This window comes from Mus musculus, chromosome 2, assembly GCF_000001635.26.
Source record: "Mus musculus strain C57BL/6J chromosome 2, GRCm38.p6 C57BL/6J".
In the NCBI taxonomy this organism is placed as follows: domain Eukaryota; kingdom Metazoa; phylum Chordata; class Mammalia; order Rodentia; family Muridae; genus Mus; species Mus musculus.
In genome coordinates this window covers 104,133,792-104,160,178 of record NC_000068.7, presented here as the reverse complement: position 1 = coordinate 104,160,178, position 26,387 = coordinate 104,133,792, and the positions used below count along the sequence as shown (strand labels likewise).

Below are 26,387 nucleotides of genomic sequence, written 5' to 3'. Positions count from 1 at the left end.
ATAGCTTCTAGTAACAAAAGAGGTAGTGGGCCCCCACCATATGAGACCTAATAAATGCTGGACCCAGAAATAATAAATGCATGGACCCAGGAAGGGGACTGTGATGGGAGACAGGGCACATAGAACCTCTGCAACTTATGCAGAGGGAAATGTAGGAAGATTTTTCTTAGCCCGTGCACACATGACAATGGCCACCTCTCTGCTGTTTATGTGACTACCAAAGTTCTAAGGACATAACCCAAGAGTGTGGGGTCTGTTTTCCTTGGTAGTTGTGTGTGTTATGCCCGAAAATGCTTACCAATAAAGGGGACTCCTTTACTGCTCAACAGAAGTTCAGACTTTTTAGTGATTAACTATTAGACAGGCAACATAGGAAGCTTTTCTTGGCTGGCGAACTATGCTGGGTCCAGAATAGGCCTCCCAAGAACCAGAGATAAAAATAGATGTCTGCCCTCTTTGCTGAATAGCATCAGAGACAAGACAAGACAGAGGGGTTGCTAGCCCCTTTACTTGGGGAAGGGAGCACTTCACTTGTAGAACTGTTGAGAATTGTGGAGGGTACGGCTGGGAAGACATCCAGGACAATGGTTTTCAATCCGTCCACAACCGAGGAGCCATCATGAAATAAGGGACGGGTCAAATCAGATAAGCTGCTTTTGTGTACATCTGAAGGTCTGTCAAAATGGTTTCACAGATGTGTGAAGATGGCCCAGTGGATAGAGCACTCTGCCTAAGAAGATAAAATGAGAACAATGTAGGAGGTCCCTCAACACCATTCTCCCACTTCTGCCCTTCAGCACCTAGACTTACATGTCAGGCCTGCTCATCTCCTAACTCGGCATCTTTTCTTCTCACATTTTCAGTTTCCTTTCTTTCTTTCTTCCTTTCTTTCTTCCTTCCTTCCTTCCTTCCTTCCTTTCTTTCTTTCTTTCATCCTTCCTTCCTTCCTTCCTTCCTTCCTTTCTTCCTTCTTTCCATTCTTCCTTTTTGTTTCTGCAATTCATTTTTCCTCAGTTCTATTTCCAAGTTTCTTAATTCTCTGTGTATTAATTCTTTTTTGTTTGTTTGTTTTTTGGTTTTGGTTTTTTGGGGGTTTGTTTGTTTGTTTATTTGTTTGTTTGTTTGTTTGTTTTTTGAGACAGGGTTTCTCTGTGTAGCTCTGGCTGTCCTGGAACTCACTTTGTAGACCAAGCTGGCCTCAAACTCAGAAATTCACCTGCCTCTGCCTCCCAAGTGCTGGGATTAAAGGCGTGTGCCACCACCGCCCAGCTGTGTATTAATTCTTAATGCACACTTTAATTCCCTGACAACTGAGAGATTTATCTCAAGAACCCTGTTTAACATCTGAAAGTTGTTTTTTTGAGTATGCTCTATCATTCCTAGTGACAATCCAATTTTGTCAGTTAATACTTTTTAAAATGTATCTTTATTTTAAATTATGTGAGAACGTGAATTATTTGTTATACATGTGAGTGCAATTCCCGTCGGGCCAGAAAAGGGTGTTAGAGCTGAAGTAACAGGCAGCTGTGAGCTGCCTGATATGGGTGCTGGGAACTGAACGTGGAGCCTATGAATAGTATGTGCACCTAACCACTGAGCCATCAGCCCAGGTCAATTAACGCTTTAAAACCATTTGTTACAATGTTATTTTTTGTTTTATGTCTGGACAGCTGAAACTTGAAACTTGCTTCTTTGGTACTGACTTTCATTCTACCCTTCTGGTATACTTCATAAGCTCCAGATTGTAGTACAAGTTCGTATTTAATTTTTAATTGTGCTAATCCTGTGAGCCTACTTTGGGGAAACTCCACTCCAAAGAGAATTTCCAGGTGTTTCCATCTATTCCTTGGAACTTCACCAGTTCTGCTCCCAAGGAGAAGCCAAGGCCTGCCAGGCACAGCTGCCTCCACTTGCCCGGTGCAGAGGCCTGATCTCATAATCGGACTTGGGCTGCCCAGTTTGTCTCTTGGCAGCCCCATCTTTTGCATTTGCTTCCTGCTTGCTGTTTCCACATCTCATGTCAGCTCACAGTTTTGTTTTAGTTTGCTGAGATGCAAGGGAGGGAGGATGCCAGGGTTGTCCTCAGAGATTTCCCTTACAGCTCACAATTTTCACGGTGCATTTAAAAAGTGTGTTTTCTCTAAGGCCTCACTGCTATTACGTGGGTAGGCCATTTGCTTGTAGTGCTGGAGACAGGTGGGAGACCTCTTTCAGCTCAAGGAATCCTGTTTATGCTCTACCCTGGCTGCAGCATTTTATCCCAAAGCTTTGAGGTTTACAGATCTGGCTTCATGTTCTGTGAGAGTCCGGCTGGCAAGCACGCTGCCCTAAAAAGATAATTTGAGTTTTGTCTACACCAAGAGCCTCTCTAGATTTTTCTCTCACTACAGTAAGCCTTTTCCTGACCCTCTCTGATCCTGTCTGTCCTGCTTTTAGACCCTCACATGTGGATTAAAGTCCTTGCTTTGGTGATAGTGCCCATCCCTTATCTGGGAAAGGTACCTTTGTGCGTTGCAGAGTCTGTGCGAGCAAATGTCCATGCCCATCTTCTCAGTAGCCCTCAGTACAGCATCAATGTCTCTGTTTCAAAAGGGGACACTGAAGTCCACAGAAGTCACCGGACTCACCTGGGAGTGTAAAGTCCCTTCCCCAGATCCGCCTGCCCCCAAATCCATTCCTTCCCCACATTAAGCCTGTGTTCCATGACAAAGGAAGCCACCTCCAATGAGCCATTCTCTCTTCTTTCACTCTATCATTTATTGATCTTCTTGTATGTATCGGGCACTAGTCCAGGCATGGAATTACTGACAACAGAATCTTGCCCTTAAAACCTCAGATTACAGTCTAGCTGGTGGCAGATAATAAATAAGCAAGCAGCCATATAATTTAGCCAGAGAGTAGTTATTTCCTTCGACAGATCAAAGAGGCTTCTACGGGAGTGTGGGACAGAATGAGCAGTGTAAAGGAAGGAGGTCTGGGCAGAACCAGAACCAGGAAAAACTCCTGCAGTACGGGGAAGCAGCCCGGGACAACCCTGTGTTTTGTGTTGTGTCCTAAGGAGGGTGTGTTCTAAGGCTGCTGTGGGGCTCTGGGACTGCAGTAGTCCCTGCAAATCAGCCATGATTGGTAAGACTGTATGTGATAAGACCGGGGATTGCCTGAAGGAAGATCTAGGGAACTCCTATGAGGAAAGAGGAACGTTTGGCCATTGGAAGTGTACTTCCTCCTTAAAGAAGAAGCCATGTGCTGAGTGAATTGGGTTTTATCAACTCTCTCTAATTTGCTTGTCTCTTCACAGGCCTACAGGTTCTCCCAGCTTCCTGAGATGGTCATGGGCTCTCCCCCGCCCCCAGTTCCACCTCGAACAGGCCCTGTGGCCGTGGCTTCCCTCAGGAGGTAACATATTCCTTTCTTGGCTTTGTTTGAGATATGTGTAAAATATTTGACTACCCCTCCCCAGGTCTGTTGAGTCCCGTGCATGCTGCACCAGTAAACTCAAATGAGTTTATTGGTCCCTGCCCCTCTTCAAGGTGGTTCCGTGTGAATGAAACATAGAAGAATCATGAAGCAAGTAGAGACCACAGCACACTGAGCAATTTGCATGTCTTTCTAAATAGACAGTCCCTGAGAGATCCCACAGTCAAAAACACTGGAGGTTGATTGCCCTGTACCTTGATTGCCCATTGAAGATGGGCCTTGAAGATATGAAAATAGTAGGTGTGGCTTCTTCCTGCAGTGTTTGCATACCCACAATTCCCTTTGTTGCTCATAGGGCAGTGTCTCCGGGTGAGGGAATAGGTCTGGGCACCCACTCCCAGACTTGACTTTACAGAGAGAAAGGTTGAACTCATGCAACTCAGTTCTGGGCATTTGCTAAGTCTTCTCTGGTTTTTACTGATACAGCCAGCACACAGCTTTAATGAAGTGGGACAAGAAATAGAAAACCCAGGAGCTCTGGGGAAGGAATTCTGATGCCCAGGGAGAGGATGACCCTATCCTGGGGAATGCGTAGGTCACTGTCCTGGCCCTGACCTACAACCTACCCAACATACTCATCAGCCAATCTATGGGCCACAGGCGTGGACTTTGCGAAGTTTTGTTTTGTTTTTCTTTTGTTTTGTTTTGTTTTTTAATAAGTGAGCTTCCCTAGAAAGAGATTTTGTTTTCAGCTCTGATGGTTCAGGGTCAAGCTGGCTTGTCATCACCCCTTGAGGCCAGTGGCAACCTGGTGGGTGGTAAGAAGCTGATCTGCCAAAGGTCTGCAGTGTGACTCCATGCAGATTGCCTTGCCTCTTGGGCCCCTGATTTAACCCCTTATCTGTAAACTCTGTAGGTTTTCTCAGGAAGGGCTCTCAGCGGTGCGTGCAGGGCAAGATCTGGGAGCTTCCCTGAGAAGGGGTCTTCTGAAACAGGACTGTGGGAGCAAACATGCAGGGGAGGGGGATGAGAAATGAAGACACCCACACTGGCTATCCCACCCAACGGTGCTGTCAGATCTCCCTGGCCCCTCTAAGGAAGCATGGGGCTGGGGTGGAGGTGGACGGGGCTGAGCTACTCCTGTTAGTTCCAGATCAGAGGTCCTTTGTGGCAGGTGTCTGATAGCTGTCATCCATCTATCCATTTCTTCTTCCAATCCCCCACCCCCACCTCCTGCATCATCCGCCATCCTCACCAACACGAGGATGTCACTCCCCTTCCCAGAGCATTAGACCAGGAATACACTTTAGAGCGAAAGCTGTCCATCTCATTGGCTCCTGCTGATGTCATCACTCCTAGGTCTACCATTCCCAGCTAATACCCAAAACAAATTGCCTTTCTGCCATTACATGGAAATTAAATATTCTACTACCCAGAACCATCCTTAGAGAACTAACCTCAAACAGGAGGAAAAAAAAAAAAAAAAAACACTCAACCCTACTACTGCAGGTCTCCAAGCCTCCAGCCATTCTGACACCACCAGTGGTCCTTTTGCTAAATGAGGCAAATTGGACTCAGGACCTCATGAGGATGGGGCTAGAAGGCTTCAGGCTACTTCTAAGTGCAATGTGACTGTTCAATGCCCAAGGCATGCTCACATGGCCCCTCCACCCATGCTCACACAGCCTCTCCGCCCTGCCCAGGTCCACCTCAGACATTGGCAGCAAGACCCGGATGGCGGAGTCCACGGGACCTGAGCCCACCCAGTTGCATGACAGTGCCTCATTTGCCCAGGTGTCCAGAGGTCCCGTGTCCGTGACGCAGTTGGATCAGTCGGCTTTAAATTACTCAGGTGAGCCAGAGAGAAAGTTCCTTTCTCTGTGCTGAATTCTCCCAGTCCGTACAAACTGCCGCCCTCAGGAACCAGAGCCACTGCACGTCGGCGTCCTCTGACCTCACTGGCATCAACCAAAGGAGACACTGATTTTTACTTTGAAAGAAAGGAAGGAAGGAAGGAAGGAAGGAAGGAAGGAAGGAAGGAAGGAAGGGATGGAGGGAGGGAGGGACGGAGGGACGGAGGGATGGAGGGACGGAGGAACGGATGGACGGGGGCGGGGGGGGGGGAGTGAGAGAGAAAGAGGGAAGAGGGAAGGGGAGGGGGGGAGAGAGAGAGAAGGCTGAAACTAGGCAAAATTCCTAGTTATGCTAAAGTCAAAGTAGTGTCACTATGTCATTGTATTTCAGGTTTCTGTTTATTTTACCTTCACAGCACACACACATAGCCATCCTTCCCCAAGGTGACCATTGTCCTCCGACTCTTAAGTTTTAGATCTATGCTATGCTATGTGCCCTGTGCAAAGGTACATGCTGGTGCTATATGCATTTTAAATTCTCACAAATCATATGCTACATACTTCTTTCTGCACCTTTTTTTTTTCTGATTCAACAAGTTTGCAGGGCTTCTCCAGAAGGCTATATAAGCACAGTTAGCCACTCATTTCCACGTCCATGTTGGTGCCCTGTGACATGATCTGCCACAGCCCATCCTTTTGATGGACAGAAGGGTCATTTCCAGGGTTTTTTTTTTTTGGTGTTTTTGTTTTTGTTTTTTCACTGCCAGACAATGCCAAAATGGAATTGGAGGCTTGCACATGTCCTAGTTTGTACGTGACCTGGTTGAATTTTTATTGTATTCATGCCATACCCTCACGGCTAAACCTGCCAGCACTGGTTGCCAATACTTAGTAAACCATGGTTTCCAGAAATTCCTCTGGTGAGATCCATTTCTTTTGATTGCTTTTGTTGAATCTTTAACACCATAAGTTCTCCCAGGAAGAAAGTACTGCACCAAGGTGTGCTCTCCCCTGGACAAGGTCAAGGCTATTGGGATAAGGTGAGGGAGTGGACAGGGGCTCTATAGAAGGAGTCAGACCTTCAAAACCTAGAAAGCTGGTCTCAGCCACAACACATGATGCCTGCCATATTGACTAGGCAGGTGATGGGGCCTGAATGAGGCCCCCTACTTCTTCCACAATGACATGTTCCCTTGCATCCCCTAGCCTGGACCAGTGTCAGAATCCTACCTAGGTTTCCAGACTCCTGAGCTAGAGCCCATGCAGGCTCAGTGGGAAGGGTGCCAGCTGGACTCTCGACTTCCTCTTAGGGGATGAGAGGGTGGGAAAGGGGAGGCACCGTTAATACCATGAAGCATCTCATGAAGTGGAAAAAAGGTGGATGCAAACCTACTCCCTACAAAGAGAACACAGCCTGGACCTTAGCCCCACTTGGCCCCTATACCAAATACCCTGAGTAGAGAGCCACCTGCTCCCCTTGGCAGTCACGGTAACCTTGGAAGAGCTCCAGTAAGGAAAGCCAGGTATCCTCCACCTCAGCTACCCTCCTTGCCGATGCATTATCTAGAATCTCAGCCCCTGTAGCCAGGACTCTGCTCTACATTAGATGGAGTCCCTATGACCTGAGTCACCTCTGCCTTATATGGAGCGGCTTCGAAATTATAGCCCAGAGCATGCATCTCATGTCAGGCCTGATTCACTGAGACTTTGGTCCCACCAGGCAGCCAGGTAGTCTGTGAAATGGAGTTTATTAGGCTCTGGCTGGGTCCGAGTCTAGATCCAGAGTCCAGCTTCTCCTGATCTCCCACCCACTTCCTCTGTGCAGGTAACACGGTGCCAGCGGTGTTTGCCATCCCAGCTGCCAACAGACCCGGCTTCACCGGCTACTTCATCCCAACACCACCCTCATCCTACAGGAGCCAGGCTTGGATGTCCTATGCAGGAGAGAATGAGCTCCCGAGCCAGTGGGCTGATTCGGTGAGACCCTTGCTGATGCTCTCATAAAACTCCCCTTGTTAGGCACACCTCTGGGAGAAAGTGAGATGAAAGACAAAGACCAGTGTCTGGTTCTCTCAGGACCCTCTCACCATGCTGGTGGATGAAGTGAGTAGTTTTAAAGGAGGTAGCGTGGTAAGGCATGTGACCTCGGATGGAGGAATCTGCAGCTTTTCTTCTAGCACACATTCAACCTCTTCTTCGCAGGGTGGCTTTAACCAAGTAAGTTTTATAGTAATAACTACCATCTGTTTAGTTTCTGTGTGTGTGAATGTGCCAGACTCCATGCTAGACGTTTCATTAAACTGTCATATTTAATCTTCACAACAATTTGATCAAGTGAGTTTTATGAGTCTCATGACTTCTCCCATTTTGCAGATAAAGAAACTGAGGCTTAGTCACATGATGATGTCTAAGGCCACACATCTAGAAAAGAGCGAGGACCAGAGTTATAATTCATATTTTTCGAACACTCTGAAGTGTATATCAACTTGTTTCTTTCGGTTGTCACATTCTATAAAAGTTTGGATCAAATGTCAGCCAATGAAGCCTCACGAACCCTAAAACCACTGTATGGTAGATCCAAGACTTCCTCCTGACTTCTACCCAATGCTTTGTTTGTCCTGGTCATTTGCTGTCTCACTTCAGTCCACACAGAAATGTGACACAGGAATTCCCTTCAATCCATATAGGAATGTGATAACTGCCTTTGGCGTTACCAGACATGCTAATGCAAAAAAATATAAATAAATAAAAAAGCAGATGTCCTTAGTGGATTGTCTGGTCCCTAAGTAAGCTCACCTGATATAGAGTGGGAAGGCTACTGCCCAGCTGAACCTGACATTCCCTGCATGCTTTGGTCACTTTCAGCATTGGTCTCTGCCTTTGGAATAAATTCCTAGCATTAGGAAACACCTTGACACTGGACTCCGGCAATATCTTTGTCCAAAGCCCTGTGGTCACCATACCCTGCAGCAGCAAGTTACACTAAGTTTCAGCAACAACATCAGTGGTGATCCTATGTGTATAAACCTTCCTATTGACCAAAGCTTACAACTTTGGCTTCTAAAATATAAAAATACATGCCACATTGCAGACTTCTGAAATGAATGTGCACTGTTCTTCCTCCCACTTCTAAAAGATTTCAGAACCTTCCCAAACATCACCACTAGATGAAGAACAAATTCAAATATGTGAGTTTGTGAAGTGTAGTTTACATTCAGATTCACAACAAAGACTTATCAGGAGCTTATGTGTGATCGATTGGTGATGTCTGTCAAGGAGTAGTATTTGCTGCCCTGGAGTCTGGCCAGCACAGCATAATGGTGCTAGCCTACAAAGAGTCTATTTCCTCATCTCCTCTGTTCCTGAGACACACACACCCTCAGTTGGGCTGCCCCTTGCTGATTCTAGCCACTAGCATGAAGGCTTGATGTCACAGAGGGGGTTGTGTATTGACTCTCTCTACTCTACTTTGGTTCATGCCATTAGCTACATGTGAAATGTAGCCTCTTCCTCCTAACACATTGGCACCTACTGGCCATCCTTCAGAGATTTCCTAACTGTGCCCAGAACTCCAGGCTCTAGGAGAATTATACTAGGCAGAATTGTTAGCATGGGACAGACAGAGAGAAAGTGGGGGTGGAAGGAGCCTGCCTTCACAACACTGATGGCCTGAGACAGGTGGTGATGGCCCCAGGAGGAATGTCCGCCACACCAGAGAAACTGCATGGAAACACTTGGCTGGTGTCAGGCTGGGAAATTCTCAGAAAGAATGGAAACTTGAGCCGTGACCTTAAAGGCTTCCTGTATTCTGACCTTGGTTCTTGGTCAGCTCCTGTTACTCATATATTCTTAGCTCTTGTGGCTGGATAAACAAGACAGTCCAAATCTGGGCTTCCTCCATAGTACAGGGGAAGCCTTCCAGTCCTTGTGGGTAGAGATAATAGCAGCTTTTTGACCCACTCACCTCCCTTTTTATTTCATCCTGTGATGAAATTTAAACCCCAAACTCAAACTTAAGGCATCAATCCAATTACTTCCTTTGAGTGGGTCCTCCTGGCCTCACTTGGACCACTGATGCAACCCAGAGCCCGTTTCTGCCAGATCCACCCAGACCTTGCTGAAATTGGCTTCTCCTCTGCTGAAACCCATGAAGGGTTACCAGCCCATGGTCTCAGAATCCTACCCTCTCGAGGGACCATCAGAGTAGCCACAATCCTGCCATGTACGCCCTCCCATCCCAAATGTCTGAATGTTTGTATCCCTCTACCTGATTCTTGTTCCAAATTCCGCAATGGTACAGTAATGGCTTTAGTAGATAGGTCTTGGGGAAGTGGTTGGTTTGTGAGGGTGGGCCTGTGCACACTTGCGAATAGGATTAATGTTCTTATAGAAGGAGCCTCCACACAGCTGCCCTGCTGCTTCAGTCATGTGGGTGACAGGAAAAGGCGGGAGTTAAGAAAGGAGCCTTTCACCAGACACTGGAGTCCCCGGCCTTCATGAGTATAAGAAATAACTGTCTGTTCTACATCGGCTCCCTAGCCAGTGATACTTTGTTACGGTAGCCTGAAGAGATTTAGTCAGCTATCCTGCTCCCTCCTCCCCAATGGCCCCAGATGAACATGTGTGTTAATGGAGAAGGAGGCCAGGTGTGGTGGTGCATGTCTGTAATCCCAGAAGTCAGGAGACAGGGCTGGAGGAACCACCAAGGCCAGCATTATGCACGGAGAGTGGGCCTGTGCACACGATGCACATGATGCCTGAGCGGGCGTCGGGTCCACTACAGAGGCTCAGCCTTTACTCCTCACAAGTGTGTCCAACACAATGGGTATACGGTGGACGAGCATTCAGTTGCTTTTAGACAGGATGCTTTGGGAACACAATTCACCCAGCTTACCCCTCTGTTCCTCTTTGCTCTTGTTCTTCCACCTGTCTGGCCTTCCTATCCAATCTCTTGAGCCTGGAAATGTTGTCCCTGCACATTTTCTGTGCCTGCCCCACTGCACTGGGCACTGTATGCCCCACTGCATCCTCCATGCTCAGTTCTCCAGCCTTCCAGCCAGCATCTGGGGATATAAAGGTCTTTGTGGACCAAACAGAATTCCATATATGGTACTGTTTCTGTGGGCAAGACACTTCTGGGTTTGAAGCCTTTCATCTGCCTTACTCTTAGAGACTTCTATATAGTTAAGTAAAGAATGATGTGTCTTCACTTTCAATGAACGGACTTTATTTTTTTTTCAAGAATGTGATAGTGTACCCATATTGAAAACACTATAGTGCACAAATTAATTCTCTGTGCTTGGAGTCAGGTACACCTGTACAGAGCATGTCTTGGTGGCTTAGTGGTTGTTTCCTTAGATGGTCGTGTCCTTTGCTTCATTGTTCTCACCTATGAGATATGGATAATGACACCTACCAGTAGACTGCTGCTTGCAGAATTAAATGAGATACTATGTGAAAACCATTAGGGCTCTGTGGATATTAGCCATTGTTGTTAGTAAAAATTGCAACAGTTCTGATTACTCAGTGGTGCTTAAGCTAAAAAGAAAGCCAGGGTTATTCGACTATGAGCTCCAATACATTATTAATGTTTTCAGCTAAGTTGAAAGACATCTATTTAATTTATCCAGACAGCATACTTATTGGATCCAAGGCTACTAGCTGTTTGCTAAAGAACCTGACTCCAGGTTTGGATGGTTATAGCTGCACGATAGCCCATGATTACAGTTCCCCTCTAAACCTCTTTTATTGACTTCCGTCACCTCCTGCTTCTGGTATTGAGTGTATCTTATGCCTTGAGCTTCCTCCTAACCTGAGTGCCTTCTCTCTCCCAACCTCTTGTGCAGGTCCCTCTTCCTGGGTACATCGAGGCCTACCCCAGGTCACGTTATCAACAGAGCTCCCCCTCCAGGCTCCCTCGCCAGTATAGCCAGCCAGCCAACCTTCATCCCAGCCTAGAGCAGGCCCCTGTCCCCTCTGCAGCTGCCTCACAGCAAAGCCTGACCGAAAATGAGCCTCCGGACACTCCGTTGACCAACATCTCCACTGCAGCCCTCGTGAAGGCTATCCGAGAGGAAGTAGCCAAGTTGGCCAAGAAGCAGACAGACATGTTTGAGTTCCAGGTCTAAAGCCTCAACTCTGAGGGGCTCTGCACTTGAAGGCTGTGAGGCAGCCAACAGGCTCCTCTCCCCTAATGTGTGGAGGCTCTGGATAATAAATAACAATAGACATGGTCTTTCTCACCCTCGGATTCTAGGAGCCAACAGCAGGGCTGCAGGAAAGCAGGAAACTTGTGAACAACTGGAGTCTGACTTCTGCAGCCCATTGTGGGTCAACAAGCCCCTAACAGGGACCCTGAGCTTGATATTCTGTTGGGCTGAATGTCTGGACTGTGGGTGGAAAGTCCCCAAGGAGCCCTAGTCGAGAGAGGCACTAGCTAGCCTGCAGGTTCCTGTCCAACGTCCCATTTTCATAAATCACCAGAAGGGAGAGAATGCTGCTCTGTCTTCAGTGACCTCTGCATGTTCTCTTTCTGTGTTAAAGGCAACACAGGAGTGTGATTAACCACCAGACTGTACTCTTGCATTGAGCCATGACCATGATTGCTTTAAAAAAAAAAATCACCTCTAGTCTGTAAGGGAGATACTGACTCTCAAGCCAAGAAACTTGATTCTCTTTGCTTTTAAAGGTTCATGTTCAAAGTCAAATGAATTGGATGGAAATCAGTTCCAATGGCTGTGCCTATAAATAGTCCTGACTCCTTTTCTCCCCCACCTGTTAATTAAAGGCCAAGAAAAAGAGGCAATGAGCCAGAATGGCAGACTTGGGTTGACAGGCTGTTTAAGAGGTGTTGTCATTTTGGAAATAGAGTCTCCTGCAAATCAGTATCCAAATGAAAGACAATCGGTGCTAAGAGGCTTGGGAGTCTACAAAAGAGAAGCGGTTGTTTGTGGAGGTTTTGCTTTGTCCATATTGAGGATGGCTTGAGAACCTGGCCAACCAGAGGGAACAATAGATGCATCAACTTTAACAAGATCTATCTCCTACACAGTGCCATTCAGCATGCATTGCTGAGTGATTTGAAGCAGACCATGACTGATTCCATTAGAAGTGGGAAAGGTGGAGCCACAGTCATCCCAAGCTGCAGCCTCTGTTTGTAGAAACCTCTGAATGTAGGAAATCTTATGTGAAATTAAGGCATCTTTCTTAAAAGTCTGTGGAGTTCACCAGTTCTCCATAGTGGATGGACACAGGAGGAAATTTGCTGAGACAGCAGGGATGTCCTGGTATGGAGCATCAGCCTGCAGAGTCCTGGGTGGAAACACTGCCTTGTAGCTCTGGGGTACCAGCCACAGATGATCCCTCTTGTACAAATAAAACTGATTTGGGGTGCCAGAAGAAAAGGAAAACCTAAGTTTCCACCCTAGCTTTGGGAGCCATGTATGGTGTCAGTGGGACAATTTGGTGTGTATTGGGGAATATGGTCCTACCCCACCTTCACCCATGACCCATCTTGCTTCTGCTGTCCCCGTGTCCCTCCTAACCCATCTATGCATTGTCTTCATGAGTTTCTTTGGTCTTTACTGAAGGAAGAGAGAGGAGAGTAGGATTGGAACTGATTAGAATGGGAGATTCAAACTGTCAAAGCACAGAACTTTCCCAAGAAGCTGTTTTTATTTCCCTATGGCAAACTGTCCTTTCTGGAATGTTCAGAGATGATAATGTTGTGGAATCCCCAGACAAGTCTCTTGTGGGGATGATGTTAGGTAGCGAGCGCCCTTTTAGTATGCTGGTTGATCTTTCATAGTCTTAGTCTTTTGTTACTTAATAAGAAATCAGCTATAAATAAAATGTATTTTTGTAATTTCCATGTGTATATATGGTATATTTCTACCAATGGCCAGTTGTAGTCCAAATCCGAAATCAGCTTGCAGAACACTGTGGCCAGTGCAAGATTTTACTGACAGACTAATACGATGCCTAAACCTAGCCACACGGGCATTTGATGCACATGAATGAGCAAAGAGCCAAAGAAACTCAGCCTTTTCATGCAAATGGTGTAAGACTGATATCGCCAGCTACATCGCTCCACTTTATCAATAATATCAGCTTTCCATCCATGCGGCGTATCAACTTGGGACTTTGTGGACTTGGCAAATGCTTGGAATGTGAGAAAGAAGTTTCTAGACTGTATGCTTCAAAAAGACAGTGTCTAAGCTTTGGGCTCCAGTAACTTCCAGAAAGATCATGAATCCAGAGTTAACAGTGGTGTAGCTCCAGATTTCTAGGAAGATGAAGCTGCCGCTTGCTGGAGTCTTGGCAGAACCCATGAAATGTTTAGTTCATCGGGACAATTAAAATAGAGCCTGGTAAATCAGCTGCCCTTTTCAGCTAGACACCATGGGTTCCAGAAGTCTATGCAAAGAAAAGCTTAAATTAATGAAAACATTGCTATGCTCATGTTTTTCTACCATGATTAAAGTCTCCTGGGACTAAGATGTTGTTCTTTCCCTAAAGAGTCTCCTAATGGTATAGAGGTGATAGGTCCCCAGATAGGAGACTCTGAGAAGTTCAGATGGTTAAAATCATTTGATATAAAAAATGAGATGAGGTCCCAAGGGAGCCCAGAGGAGGCAGCAGTGAGCTCAGATCATCATGACCTTCCAGACAGTCACAGAAGCCATTGAGGATCTCAGTGGTTTGCAAGGAGGAAGCCAAACTCCAGACAAGTGGAGGGTGGAGCCCCAGCCTGCTGACTCATGCTCCAGCCTGCTGACTCATGTCCCAGCCTGCTGACTCATGCCCCAGCCTGCTCTCCATTTCACCACGCTGCCTGTACACTTGTTGGGGACACATTTCTTTAATTGTGCCCAGAACTTTAAAAAAAAAAAAATAGGTAGGGTTTCTGTGAGATTCCATAATACTCTTGCCAAGAAGGAGGAGGAGGAAGAAGAGGAAGAGGAAGAGAAGATGATCAATTTGGTTGTTTCCAGAGAGTTCCACTAAAGAAACTATGTCCTTAGTTGCCAGTGAAGCTTATGGGGGTAACTTACTCAATTCAGCACCGTGGATTAAAAAGGCAAGCAGGGATGCTCTGACATTCTGTCACTGCATCAGGTGATCCAGTAGGGTGGGGACATAAAGGCCTCCTGTGTGGCCTGGTACCTGAGATCTGAGGTTGTGCAGAATCAGGACGGTAACTGTGAGCTATGGAATGGGGGGACATCACCTCCGGAAGGGTTCGAAGCAGTTCACTGTCCCATGAAAGATAATGCTGTGCACTCATTATTTTAAAAGCCCAGGAGAAGAGCAACAGACAGACAGACAGACAGACAGAGAAACAAAAAAAGTAACATGCAATTTCTGAATAATCTTAATACAAGAAAGAAAATGGTAAGATCTGTGATTCAGAAGAAATCCTTCTGTGGGGGATGGTAGACTGGAGGGGCGTGACGATTCTTATATCTAAGTAAAAGCAATGTTTCCCTGCCAGGCAAAACTTGAAATAGATCAAAAACTATTGATTTCATATAAATGAGCCCCATTTTTCCCCACAGAGTACACAAGTATTCAAAAGTTCAATGAATAATGAATGTAATGGAAATTTTCAAGTTCAAGAAAAAGGTTTGGGCTTAAGCCCAATCTTAGAGTTTGGACTTCCCTTACAAAGTACAGTCCAAGACTCCCTAAGGTGTGATGTACAGTTTAGCTTGTGACCACCCTCAAAGGTGTTCTAGTCTCAAGGACCAAAAACCTGTCCAGCCTGGCTCCAGCTCAGGGACTGACTGGAAGAGACTGGGACAAAGGGCAAAGGAGACATCAGCCAGCCCACCTCTCTCTCTCTCTCTCTCTCTCTCTCTCTCTCTCTCTCTCTCTCTTTCTCTCTCTCCCACTCTCTCCTCTGCAGCTCCCATCTGTCTCTCTCAGCACATGTGTTCCACCACCCCCTCGCTTGCCTGGGCCATCCAGCGTCCCCACTAATGCATATGGAACCAAATACCAACCTCAGAACTCACACCACACCTTTCCTTCCCAGTGCAGACTACTCTTGAACTAGCATCTTTGAGCTTCCTTACACAAACGTTTGAGAACCTGATTGGTCCAGTTCATACCTGCCTGTGGTGGATAAGCCACGCTCAGGGCAGGTGCCCATCCAGTCAGCTGTAAGCAAAGAGGCAGGGTTCTGTCATATAAGCATGGTTCCTGGATTGACCCGTTTGGCAGGGGCTCTAGTTGAGGGTTGGTACCCCAAGGAAGGATCATGATCGGCCGGACTCCTTAAAGGAACCTGCCACAGATTGGAACTGACCATAAGTATCCCTAAGATACCACCTGTCAGCCTGCACTCAGAGGGCAGTCCTCTTGATACCGCCCTCCGTATGAGGAAAAGGCACCTCCCACTTGTACGTGAGGTGAGAGTGCACACACCTGGTCGTCTGGTAGACTGGCCAGACTGCCCCCCAGACCCTCCCCACCCCTACCCAACCTAGTTACTGCTGCTGGGCTGCAGAAGAGATCTCTGACCAAGGCCCAGTTAACCCGATGCCATGCTCAGCAGACAATAAATACTTGTAAATTGAATTGCATGATCTTAGCTCGGGTGCTATTAATGTGGCTCCCGGCCACACATTTGCATGGATGAGAAAACTGACGAGCCTCTCCATAGAGTCTCTCTGAGACAAAATCGGTTTCAAGTGAAAATGACGTCGCAGTGGCTCTGAGCTTCCGGCTAGAAGTGACACGTTCTGAGAACAGAAAGGGCTCCTGATTGCTTAGGCGAACTGTTACAGAATCTAGGTGGCCGGAAATACTGAAACGTAGTACTGAAATATACTGAAAAGGGGTATTAAGAAATATAATTGTATCTGAAACAAATTCTCTTAGAAGATACTGAGTTGCTTGGTTCTGTAGGTTTCAAGAAGAGGAAAATTTTGAGAAGGTAGACTTTGTCCTCAGAGGTCAAGCCCATTTTGATTTAGATGTTATACGTATAGAACATCCTATGATAAATCTAGAAACTAATTGTTTCGTCCGCTGGCTTGCTCGGACTCTTGTAAATTATGGAAGGAGGCCATCCAATGTACTTTACATAAATTAACCGTGGCCTCACCTTGCACTCCTTCATCTCTTCTTTGGGTCTAAACTCGCCTCCACCCTCACATAAATTAAGGAGAGAAAGGGAAAGGAAATGTACCAAACAGAACCAGAGGAGTGTGGCTGGGCTGGAGACTCCGAGAGGTGGAAACATTCTAGGACTGGAGTGACTCACTCTGGCTGGTCCGTGACTCCTCTGAGGTAAAATGGAAATACTAACACCTGTACTTCCTATCTCCACGAGGAGGGTGTGTATAATGTGACTGAACATGGTTTGAAAAGTGTACTGGAATGGTTGACTATGAAAACCTTCCCTTTGACAGTTCAGTTGGATCCAGCTCCTGCTAGCCACTGAATTAATTTGTGTTGCTGTGTGTTCAATGACACAACTTGTTATCAAGGAAGAATAAAGGAATTCTGCAGTTTGTAATTGCCCACGAAAGTCAGCCCCCATGGAGTTGCTGTTATCGCTGTTTGTCGCCTGGGGTTTGGGGGGTCTGTGTTTCCACGCGTGCTTTGACTCTGGGTGGGAAAAGCCCAGACTGTGATTCTCTCAAACCACTTTAGATGCACTGGGCAAAGTACCGAGTGGAAGCTTTGACTGTAGCTGTCGTTACTCCGTTGCTTTGCTTTCTAATTAACTTTGTATGTCCTTTGCCTCTGCCGGGAACAGAGTGTTCATATGCTGTTAGAATTTTTTTATTGTAAAATAAAATGACAAAGGCTTTCATACCCCCCAAAACCTGCCTGTTTCTCATTCCGTCTCCTCCAGATGGTGTAATGGAATCTCTTTACAACCCATCCCCACAACAGTGCCTACTGGAGATTCACTACAGAGCAGTGACAGACCTCGAAGTCCCCCGTGTGATCTCAGAAGCCATGCCTGCTTAGGCATAGGATCATGGGCAAGAAATAAATACTGCCCTTTTGTGTGGTCCCCATACATAAACTCAGACACAATCGGTGCTCCTGACAAAAGCCAGTGTCTGTTAGGGTGTGTTTTCTTAGAACAGAATGGAGTTCCATTAAGGTCAAGGGGTCCTGATGAGTCCCAACAGCAATGATCTTGGGAGATTGGCTTCCAATAATCAAGCCATAAAGCCTGCCTTGTGTGAGCCCTACACAGAGATTGGGGGGGGGGGGGATCTTGCCTGCTCTGCCCTTTGCCTTTTGGTTGACTACAAGACAGGGCCTACAGACACATAGGTGGACCAGCTCCTAGAATGTGACTCGGTGCATGAACAAAGCCAACCATATCCTTCCACTAGAAAATACCAAGGCACAGTCTGTTAGCAGCACATGTCCAAACCGAATGGTCAAGATCCAGATGAGCCGAGATGGGCTAATTCCAAGCGAAGCTCTAAGAAAGCAGGAAACGAGTAGGGAGAAACATGGAGAATAGAGAGAGCAGAGAGAAGGAAGCTTGGTTCTTGTGACACAACAGACAAGCAAATCGACCCTGACCTTTGTCAGTCCAACTTGGCAGCATCACCCAGCTGCTTTTCACTGCCCCACCCACAACTTGCTGAAATCCTTACAGGTCCTTACAAAAACTTCCCAGAGACTCAAGGAGCGTTTTTGATCAAGTGATGGTGCTACATCTGCTCGGAAGCATTGGGAGACAGTCTCTGAGCTGGAGAAGGCAAATGTACGCCCAAATTCTCCTGGTAGAGCAAGGACAACAAACTTATTCCAAAATGCAGTGTATTGGCTTCATTTCTGTTGCTGTCATAAAAAATATGTGCAACCCAAACGACCTTCGAGGAGAAAGGGTTTATTCTGGCTCACAGTTCCAGAGAGAGACAGTCCATCACAGTGGGGGAGGGATGGCAACAAGAACATGAGTCTAGCCCATCATGTATGTCAGCGGATTTAGAAGTAGAACCAACTATAAAATTTCAGTGCTCACCCACAATGCCGTACCTCCTCCTGCAACTATCTGCAAAATGTTCACTGATGTTAGTAGACGCTAGACACCAAAAGTGTTCATGTTCCCATGTCTCATGTTCATCTTAGCACCTGATCCCCGATGCAGGGGGATTTGGAGGTTGAACCATTGGACGTAACTATGTCCAGAGGTCCTCCTAGATAGAGAGGCCCCAGGGAACTCCCTCAGCCCTTTCACCATCAGTCAGGAAGCAAGCCTTAGGCAGATGCCCAACCTGTAGGTTCTCTGATCTTAGACTTCTCAGATCAGCTACAAGAACTAAATTCCTGCCATCTATCAGCCACCCAGCTTATGGTTTGGGGTTACAGCATCCCAAAGAGACCAAGAGAGTAGGAAGCAAGGCTCTGCGTCGCCCCATGACTATATGAAGGAGAGGTTGTGGTCGAAACTGGTTTGCACTGCTGGGCATTTTGTTCTGTCAACATATGTTAACATATACACAGGCATATAGCCAAATTTTGTGGCAGTGAGACCATGTGACTCACTGGAATGGAAATAAAGTTTGGTTAGGGTGACAGTTTTATTGCCACCCTGTCCTCCAAGCCTCTGGACTCTGAAGGGTCTTTGATGAACATATAGGAAGAGCTTCCTTACACCCCTTCTTCTCTTCATAACCTAGTGCATAACCTAGTGCTTCAGCCCTGGGGCTGAGCCTTCAGAAGACACATAGGGTCTGTAGAAGCTATTTCCCTTGAGGCTGTGTGATGCCTACCTGTGATGGTAATACCCAGATGCTTTGCTAACAGGACTTTTAGAAACAGCTGACTCTGAAACCCAGGGTCTTCCAGCAACTGGATGCTGAACTATATTTCTTAGACCCTGCCACAACTTGCAGGGATTCAAGAAGAGGAAGTGGGGGGCTGGTTTTAAGCTCTTGGGGGGATGTCCATTGTGTAAATCAAGTTTGTGGCTTCCAGAGGAAGGGCTTAGATAGTTTCAAGACTTGTCTTGAGTCTGAACTCTGCCAGGGTGCCCACGTTGTCTTATATGTTGACATCTAGGGGACTTGGGAACTTGCTACGCTCTCTGGTCGAGTCAACTGGACAAGCCGAGAGGCTTAAAAGTCACTCATGAGGCAAAAGAGTTTCAAGGAAGCTCTCCTCCTGGAGTCTAGCGCTCCCTACCCATACAGTAATTTTTCATTCCCGCGTTCCATTCCCGCGTTAGTCTAGTGTATGGATCCACGTGCTCTCTTTCATTTATTTTCCTATCATAAGTGCCTTTTAAGATTGAATTCTGACATAGCTAAAGCCGTCCGCCAGTGTTCCAACAGTCCTAGTTCGTCCTTAGCAAGACCTTGGGCTTGGAATTCAGTATTGCCCCTGGTATTACACTATCTCTTTGAGTAAAAGTTAGGTCACTGCCCTTCACAGGAATTTACCATCACTAAGGAAGAAAGAAGTTTCTGACCGTAGGAGAAACCAGAATAGATATTTAGAATTATAGCTGAGTTACACCTATATACAGGAATTTACAATGGTTTAGGAAGTAGATCCAGCTGTGGTTTTAGAGTATTGCATTATTCATGAGATGGTTAGCTAGAACGGAACTCCCTAGTTAGAACCATGACTTGGGTGTGAAAGCCCTTGCCCTAGGAGTGAAAAGTTCTCACACCTGGCTTCTAAGACTATAGCTGACCTTAGATAGGGCTGACTCTGTCTCAGTTATTTTATTGCCCAGTTCCTGCCAGTCTTTGCGTTTTCATTTCCTCTGTTCTGTGTAAGAGTCATTAAGCATCCGGTTACCTCATTTGTACCTTGTGGGTATGTCACCCAACTACCTTGTTGTCTTCTGCATAAAAAGTCTGATGTTCGATTTGAAAAATTACATTCAGATTCCACACAAACTCTCCTGCGTGTGTGTCTGTCTGTCATTCATCCACGCTTTGCCCACCCGCGTCGAGAGACCCCGTTCCACGCAGACACAGGGACACAGAAGGTCTGCGGCAGGAACTAACGTTTCTGTCTCTTTAAGGTTTTGTCTCTCACACTGGTAGATTCCAAATTGATCTTCTTGGTGACTCTTTTAGAATGGGTTTTAGTGAAGCAGAACCAGTAGCTAACAGCAGAAACCAAGGGCGACAACTGAGCAGAGGTTAACCCAAGGTTAACCCAAGAGGAGGGTTACAGGGCTGACTTTCCATGAGGGCTGTTTATGTCTGGCTGTGTTCATACACACACACACACACACACACACTGATTATTAATATTTTTACTTAAACTAAAATTCTCCAGCAGGCATCTTTCCTGTGGCCAGACAGCTAGTTCTCCCTCAGTTGAGCAAACATTTCCTGAGCACCACATCAGACACTGATGCCTAGGTGACAAGGGTTCCATGGGGAAGGGGGGGGTCACAACATCTGCCTGTCACAGAATTCATGGTCCAGGAAGATTGGCCCTGGAGACACAAAGCCCATCATAAAAAGGGCTTGCCACTTTTCTACTCCATGAAAGAAAGTCAAATCAAAATCAAAATCTACTTCTTTCTGCAGACACTTACATTTGGAACTGGACTTTTAGCACTGTAGTGTCATCTGATGGTATTACACACTTCTCCCTCTAAGTTACCTTTAGCCAATGAGGGGAAGACAGCAGAAGGGCACCCCCTCTCCATGGAGAGAGAACAAATTGCCAAACTGCCAAGAATATACAAAAGCAAATTTCAGAGCAGTCACCACTTAGTAAAATGAGGACAGAGATAAGCATCTTACTGTCCTACACAGTCTACATCAAGACTTCAGGAACCATAGAATTCATGAATGAAGCCACAACACGCAGTTACTACTTTAAAGTATCCATATTAATGGTGTGTCAATCAACGTTTATTAACTATTATTGTATGGTGTAGTGGTTGGAATGAGAATGGCCCCCATAGGTTCATATATTTAAACACGTGGTCTTCAGCTAGTGGAACTGTTTGGAAAGGATTAGGAGGTGTGGCCTTGTTGGAGGAGGTGTGGCTTTGTTGGAGGAGGTGTGGCCTTATTGGAGGAGGTGTTTTGAGGTTTCAAAAACCCATCCAGGTCCAGTGTCTCCCTCTTCTATCTACAAGTTGCAAATCAGATGTGAGCTCTTAGTTACTGCTCCAGCATCATGCCTGCCTGCCAGCCTGCCTACCTGCCTCCATTCTCCCTTCCATGATGGTCGTGGACTAACCCTCTGAACTGTAAGCAAGCCCCCAATTGAATGCTTCCTTATACAAGTTGCCCTGGTCATGGTGTCTCTTCACAGCAAGAGAAGAGTAACGGTGTCATGTGGGTTTGGGTTTTTAATCAGCCTCTGAAATATATACTCTGTGCAGCACATCTAAGCAGGTGAGCCGCTAGATCTTGGTGGTGAGACCATTCTTTATCACATTAGTCTGTTTAGCTTTCTGGAAATTGTGTTTGTTTTCTTCTTGGAAAATTTACATATGAAATAAAGCATATCCTCTCAATGGTAATTTTCCTTCCGAAGTGTCAGCAGAGATTTGTGCTTACAGCTTTTCTTCTCTGCATATTTCTCCAGTCTCCAAAGGAAAATATTTTAACAAGCATTTATAAAATCCTCAGAGTATTAGGCATGGCTATTGCATGAACTGATGTTGCTTGCTGTTTTGAAAATGATAGAATCCAGCCAAGCAGTGGTGGCACATGCCTTTAATCCCAGCAGAAGTAGGCAAAAGTAGGCAGAAGTAGGCAGAAGTCTGTGAGTTCCAGGCCAGCCTGGTCTACAAAGTAACAGCCAGGACAGCCAGGGCTACACAATGTAACCCTGTCTTGAAGGAAGAAAAGGAAGAAAAGAAGGAAGGAGGGAGGGAGGGAGGGAGGGAGGGAGGGAGGGAGGGAGGGGGGGGAGGGAGGGAGGGAGGGAGGGAGGGAGGAAGGAAGGAAGGAAGGAAGGAAGGAAGGAAGGAAGGAAGGAGAAAAAGAAAGGAGAGAGAGGGAGAGAGAGAGAGAGAGAGAGAGATTGATTCAGGGGCTAAAACTCTGGTTGCTCTTCCAGAGACCCTGGTTTTGGTTCCTCACAGCTGTCTGTAACTCCAATCCCAGCAAGCCAATGCCCTCTGCTGACCTCTGGGGATGCCAGTCACGCTCGTGGTTCTCAGGTAAACACTCATAAAATTAAAAATAAACCTTAAAAGGCAAAGGAAGACATAGAGTTGGCTCTAAGTTGGAAGGGGTCTGGGTGGAATATTACTCAGCTTTCTATTCCAAAGACACCACAAGTATAGGACCCTTGTAGATATGAAATTGCTTAAGTGGAGAGGGAGCTTCGGAAAGCCTGGTGTGTCAAATGAGAGGGAGTTGGGCTAGACAGGGAGTACTTCAGTTAACAGTGCTTGCTGCCCTGGCAGAGGACACAGTGAAAGTTCCCAGCACCCACAGAAGGTGGTTCATGACTGCCTGTAACTCTGGCTCCAGAGGATCCAACACCCTCTTCTGGCCTTGGTAGCTACCTACAGGTATGTGGCACACACAGAGAGACACACACATACACATAAATATAAACAAATAATAAATAAATAGAACGAGAGGACATGAAGTGGAGTGGAGAGGTTGGGAAGGATGGCGAGGCCTTTCATATAACTCAGTATCTGGACAGAAGTCAATGTCAGTACTCGGGGTGGCGAGGGAAGGAGACACCATTACTGATATTCTTCCTACTTATTTTTAGAGCTTAGTATTATTTTGATTTAAAAATCACACATGAGGTGATAAGCCACGGAAATCTTTTCAGTTTGGGGCCTAAAAACTATTTCACTCTGGCTCTGAATCTATTTTGTGGCCAATGGTCATACATGAAGTGGATCCCTACTGTGCAATTCAGTTTTCTGTTACTGTACCAAAATACCTAATGTAATCGACTTAAAAGGAGGAAAAGTTTATTTTGAATTTTGGCTTCAGAGGTTCAGTGTTATGCATCAATTGATCCTATTGCCTTGGCGTGTGGTGAGGCAGAGCAACATGGCAGGGCCCCTGTGGTGGAACCAAGCTATTCAGCTCATGGCTAGAAGTGAAACAAACAGGAAAGATCCCTTTTCTGAAATGTCCCTAATGATCTAAAACCACTAACCCACCTCTTAAAGTCTCCTCTGCTGTTAACACGCTGTCTGTGGAGAACATTCCAGACCTGAACCATTGCACCCACATCAAGATCTGGGACCTTCCAGATGGAGGTTTGAATTCCGCCTTTACTGCATTGTAGCTGTGTGACTTTGGGCAACGTATGTCCTGTCTCTGAGTCTTCACTTCATTGAGAAGCTTTCTCCAGAAGAGGACACTGTGGAGGGGGAGACAGAATGCGAAGCTTACAGCCTGGCATTTTGCGAGCATGGTGGTCACTGTAACTCACAAAGTTCTTCCAAGAATATTCCCGATAATGTGGATCTCTTTATTTTGCCAGAGCTGGTATGTCACCCATGGGTCACCTAGCAAAGACTCCTGTACTCAGCGCTACTGACCTATCCTCTGTGGATATGTCTTTTGTCCAAGAACCCAGGTGACCCATAAGCCAGCCAAGCAGAGAGGAAGCTAAGGACCCTGGGGAGAGGTAACGGTGCTGAGGAAGGAAAGCCTTCTACCACTCATCAGTGTGGGGAGAGAGGGATCCGATGCAGCTCTCTCCAGGGCCCTACATTCTGCTTGTGGTGATGCCTCCCATCACTCTGGGAGAATTCTTCTGTGTACTCAACTCCCCAGGGCACTCCAGCAACCTCATGGAACAGCTGGCTTTGCTATATCAACAGGTTGGGCACAGTCATCAGGCACAGTCTGCTTTGTTCAAACAGCATGGGTCACAGCCTCAATGTCACGTGGTGAGCCAGTGGGAAATAAGATCCTCTTGAGAACATGCCTGGGCTTCCTACATTATCTGCTCAGGGGCAATGTGTAAGGTTTGGTTTTGCTTCTGTGATGAATCTCTGACATCATCCCTTACAAGAGGAAAGATTTCTTTTTTTTTTTTTTTTTTTTTTTTGGCTCTGGGTTCCAGGGGCTTCAGCCCATGGTTAGCTGGTTCTATCACCATGAACCTCAGGGAGGGTTGAACAGCTTGCCTCGTGGTAGACAGAATGAGTAGGATGAGCAGAAAAGGGTCAGAGAAAACTATCCCTCAAAGGCACACACCCCCAGTCCCTACCTCCTCCAACCAGTCCTCGCCTTGCACAGGTCTGCACCCTTCTTAAATAGTCTATTCAGACTTTAAGTCTATCAGTGGTTAACTTACTGATGAAGACAGGGACCTCATGACCCTGTCACTTCCCCCAAACTTACTTTTAAGCATTACTGGTATGGAGGACTCAAGACGTCTGTGAATGGGCATCCTGAGAGGATGTTTCATACCCAAACCGTAATACTCCATGTGGTTTACAGTAGAGTCCTGCAATTGAGAGGATCCCTGCCCATCCTTGCTTTGGAACCCAGACCTGGTAGTGTGTTATTTATTCATGAAAACATTCTCCATCTTTGTTGGTAGATATGGGCTAAAGGGAACAAAAAGAATAGTTTGGAACAACTTATCAATAAATTAACTGAGATGCAAGGCTTTGAGGTGGCCCGGGCTCATCACAGATGTATGCTGCCTGGTGTGTATATAAGCAAGGGTCTGAACACATCTTACTGGTAGGTAGGGGTGGTAAATATGAATGAGATATGACTCTTTTCACTTGTTTGGGGTTTGGAGGGACAGAATCACTATATAGCCCTAGCTGACCTAGAACTCTCAGTGTGTACCAGACTGACCTTAAAATGATAGCAACCCCCATGCCTCTGCCTCTCCAGGGTGCTAGGATTACTGGTGTGTGCTAACACACCTCTCCAGTGTGCTAAGATTACTGGTGTGTGCTAACACACCTGGCTTCTTTTCCCTTTTTGCAGTGGGCTCTTATTAAGTTGTCCAGTCCAGTCTTGAACTAACTCCATAACCCAGGCTGACCTGGAAAATGTAATCCTTCTGCTTCAGCTTCTCATGCTGCTGGGATTCTGGGTGTGCACCACCACGTCTGGCTCTGCAATGTTCTGCAGCAGCAGCCCGGGCAGACCCATACAGGTAGTATCAGTCAATGAGTCTGGTATAGTTACTTTCATTCTTTGCTAACTGGACATTCACCTTGAAACCAAATCTAAAAAGGGCATATTTTCCAGGGGCAAGTAGAACACTAAGCAGGCAGCCACCTCTGGGAAGGGCCAGGGCTACACCTGTGCTTGTTTTTGCATTAAGTGTTCCAACTGCTGCCTCTGTGTCTCTGTGAATCTATGCTGCCATCTAGTGGCTCCCACTATGAGAAACATGTGAAGAGACCTTAATGCAAATCGCCCAGGAAACTGAGACAACAGTAGAGACCTCAGGCAGCAGAGCCAGGCAATTTGCAGGCACTACCTCAGTTCACCCGCGACAGTCTGTTATTGTGCATGCTTTCCACACAAGAAGAGAAGAGAAAAAAAATCAACACATGACTGAACACATTGGGGAAGGACTCAGGTTTACTTTGTGTGTGCTGCTTTCAGAATTGCAGGAGTCTACACTGGGATAAACAGTCACTGCCCTGGGTGAGTCTGGGAGTGGAGACATGGGCAAGCTGTTGCTTTGAGCTAGATGATAGTCTGAGTTCTTCCTATACGTTAACGTACCTTGTAACCACCTGTGATGACCATCGCTCCTTCAGATGTGGAGGCTGGTAAGTATGTGTTACTATGTCTGGTGTGTGCTGGGTTTGTGACCCAGCTGAGCTCAGAGGTGTCAGTCTTAGTCACTGTTGCAAACCACCTCTCCAAAGGGGACGTCTAAGGCTCATCCCTAGGTCTCAGAAAAGAATTCAAGCCTTCTATACTTGTGATGTAATAAAGAACCGCCTGGCCCAGATAACCTTTTGAAATAGCAACACAATGTTGTCTCTCACATTCATAATCAAGAAACATGAAATGCATTGAGTTACCCAAAAATGCCCCCCAAAAAGTCTCACAGTGTTTCAAATACACTTATGATTTTGCATAAATCATATATAGTTATTATCCTCAGCCACCTGTGGCACCTCTGATAAATCAACTTTTCGTCTGGTTTTATATAAGTTAATGTTTCAGTAGGCTGGATCTGAAG

The 26,387-nt window shown here is 46.3% G+C and overlaps 1 protein-coding gene across 6 annotated transcripts in view; it reads left to right on the top strand.

Annotated features, from left to right (window-relative positions):
- Positions 1-17,106, top strand: part of D430041D05Rik (RIKEN cDNA D430041D05 gene) — a 268,798-nt gene extending 251,692 nt beyond the window's left edge. For 5 of the 6 annotated variants that reach the window (XM_006499487.4, XM_006499483.3, XM_011239527.2 and 2 more), the window contains 4 exons: positions 3,299-3,396; positions 5,121-5,269; positions 7,096-7,247; positions 11,117-17,106. In XM_006499487.4, coding sequence (XP_006499550.1) covers positions 3,299-3,396; positions 5,121-5,269; positions 7,096-7,247; positions 11,117-11,398 — 681 coding nt within the window. In that variant the 3' untranslated portion in view covers positions 11,399-17,106. The remainder of the gene's footprint in view (positions 1-3,298; positions 3,397-5,120; positions 5,270-7,095; positions 7,248-11,116) is intronic. The other variant, NM_001368844.1, reaches the window with a different exon arrangement.
- The last annotated feature ends 9,281 nt before the right edge of the window (positions 17,107-26,387 follow it).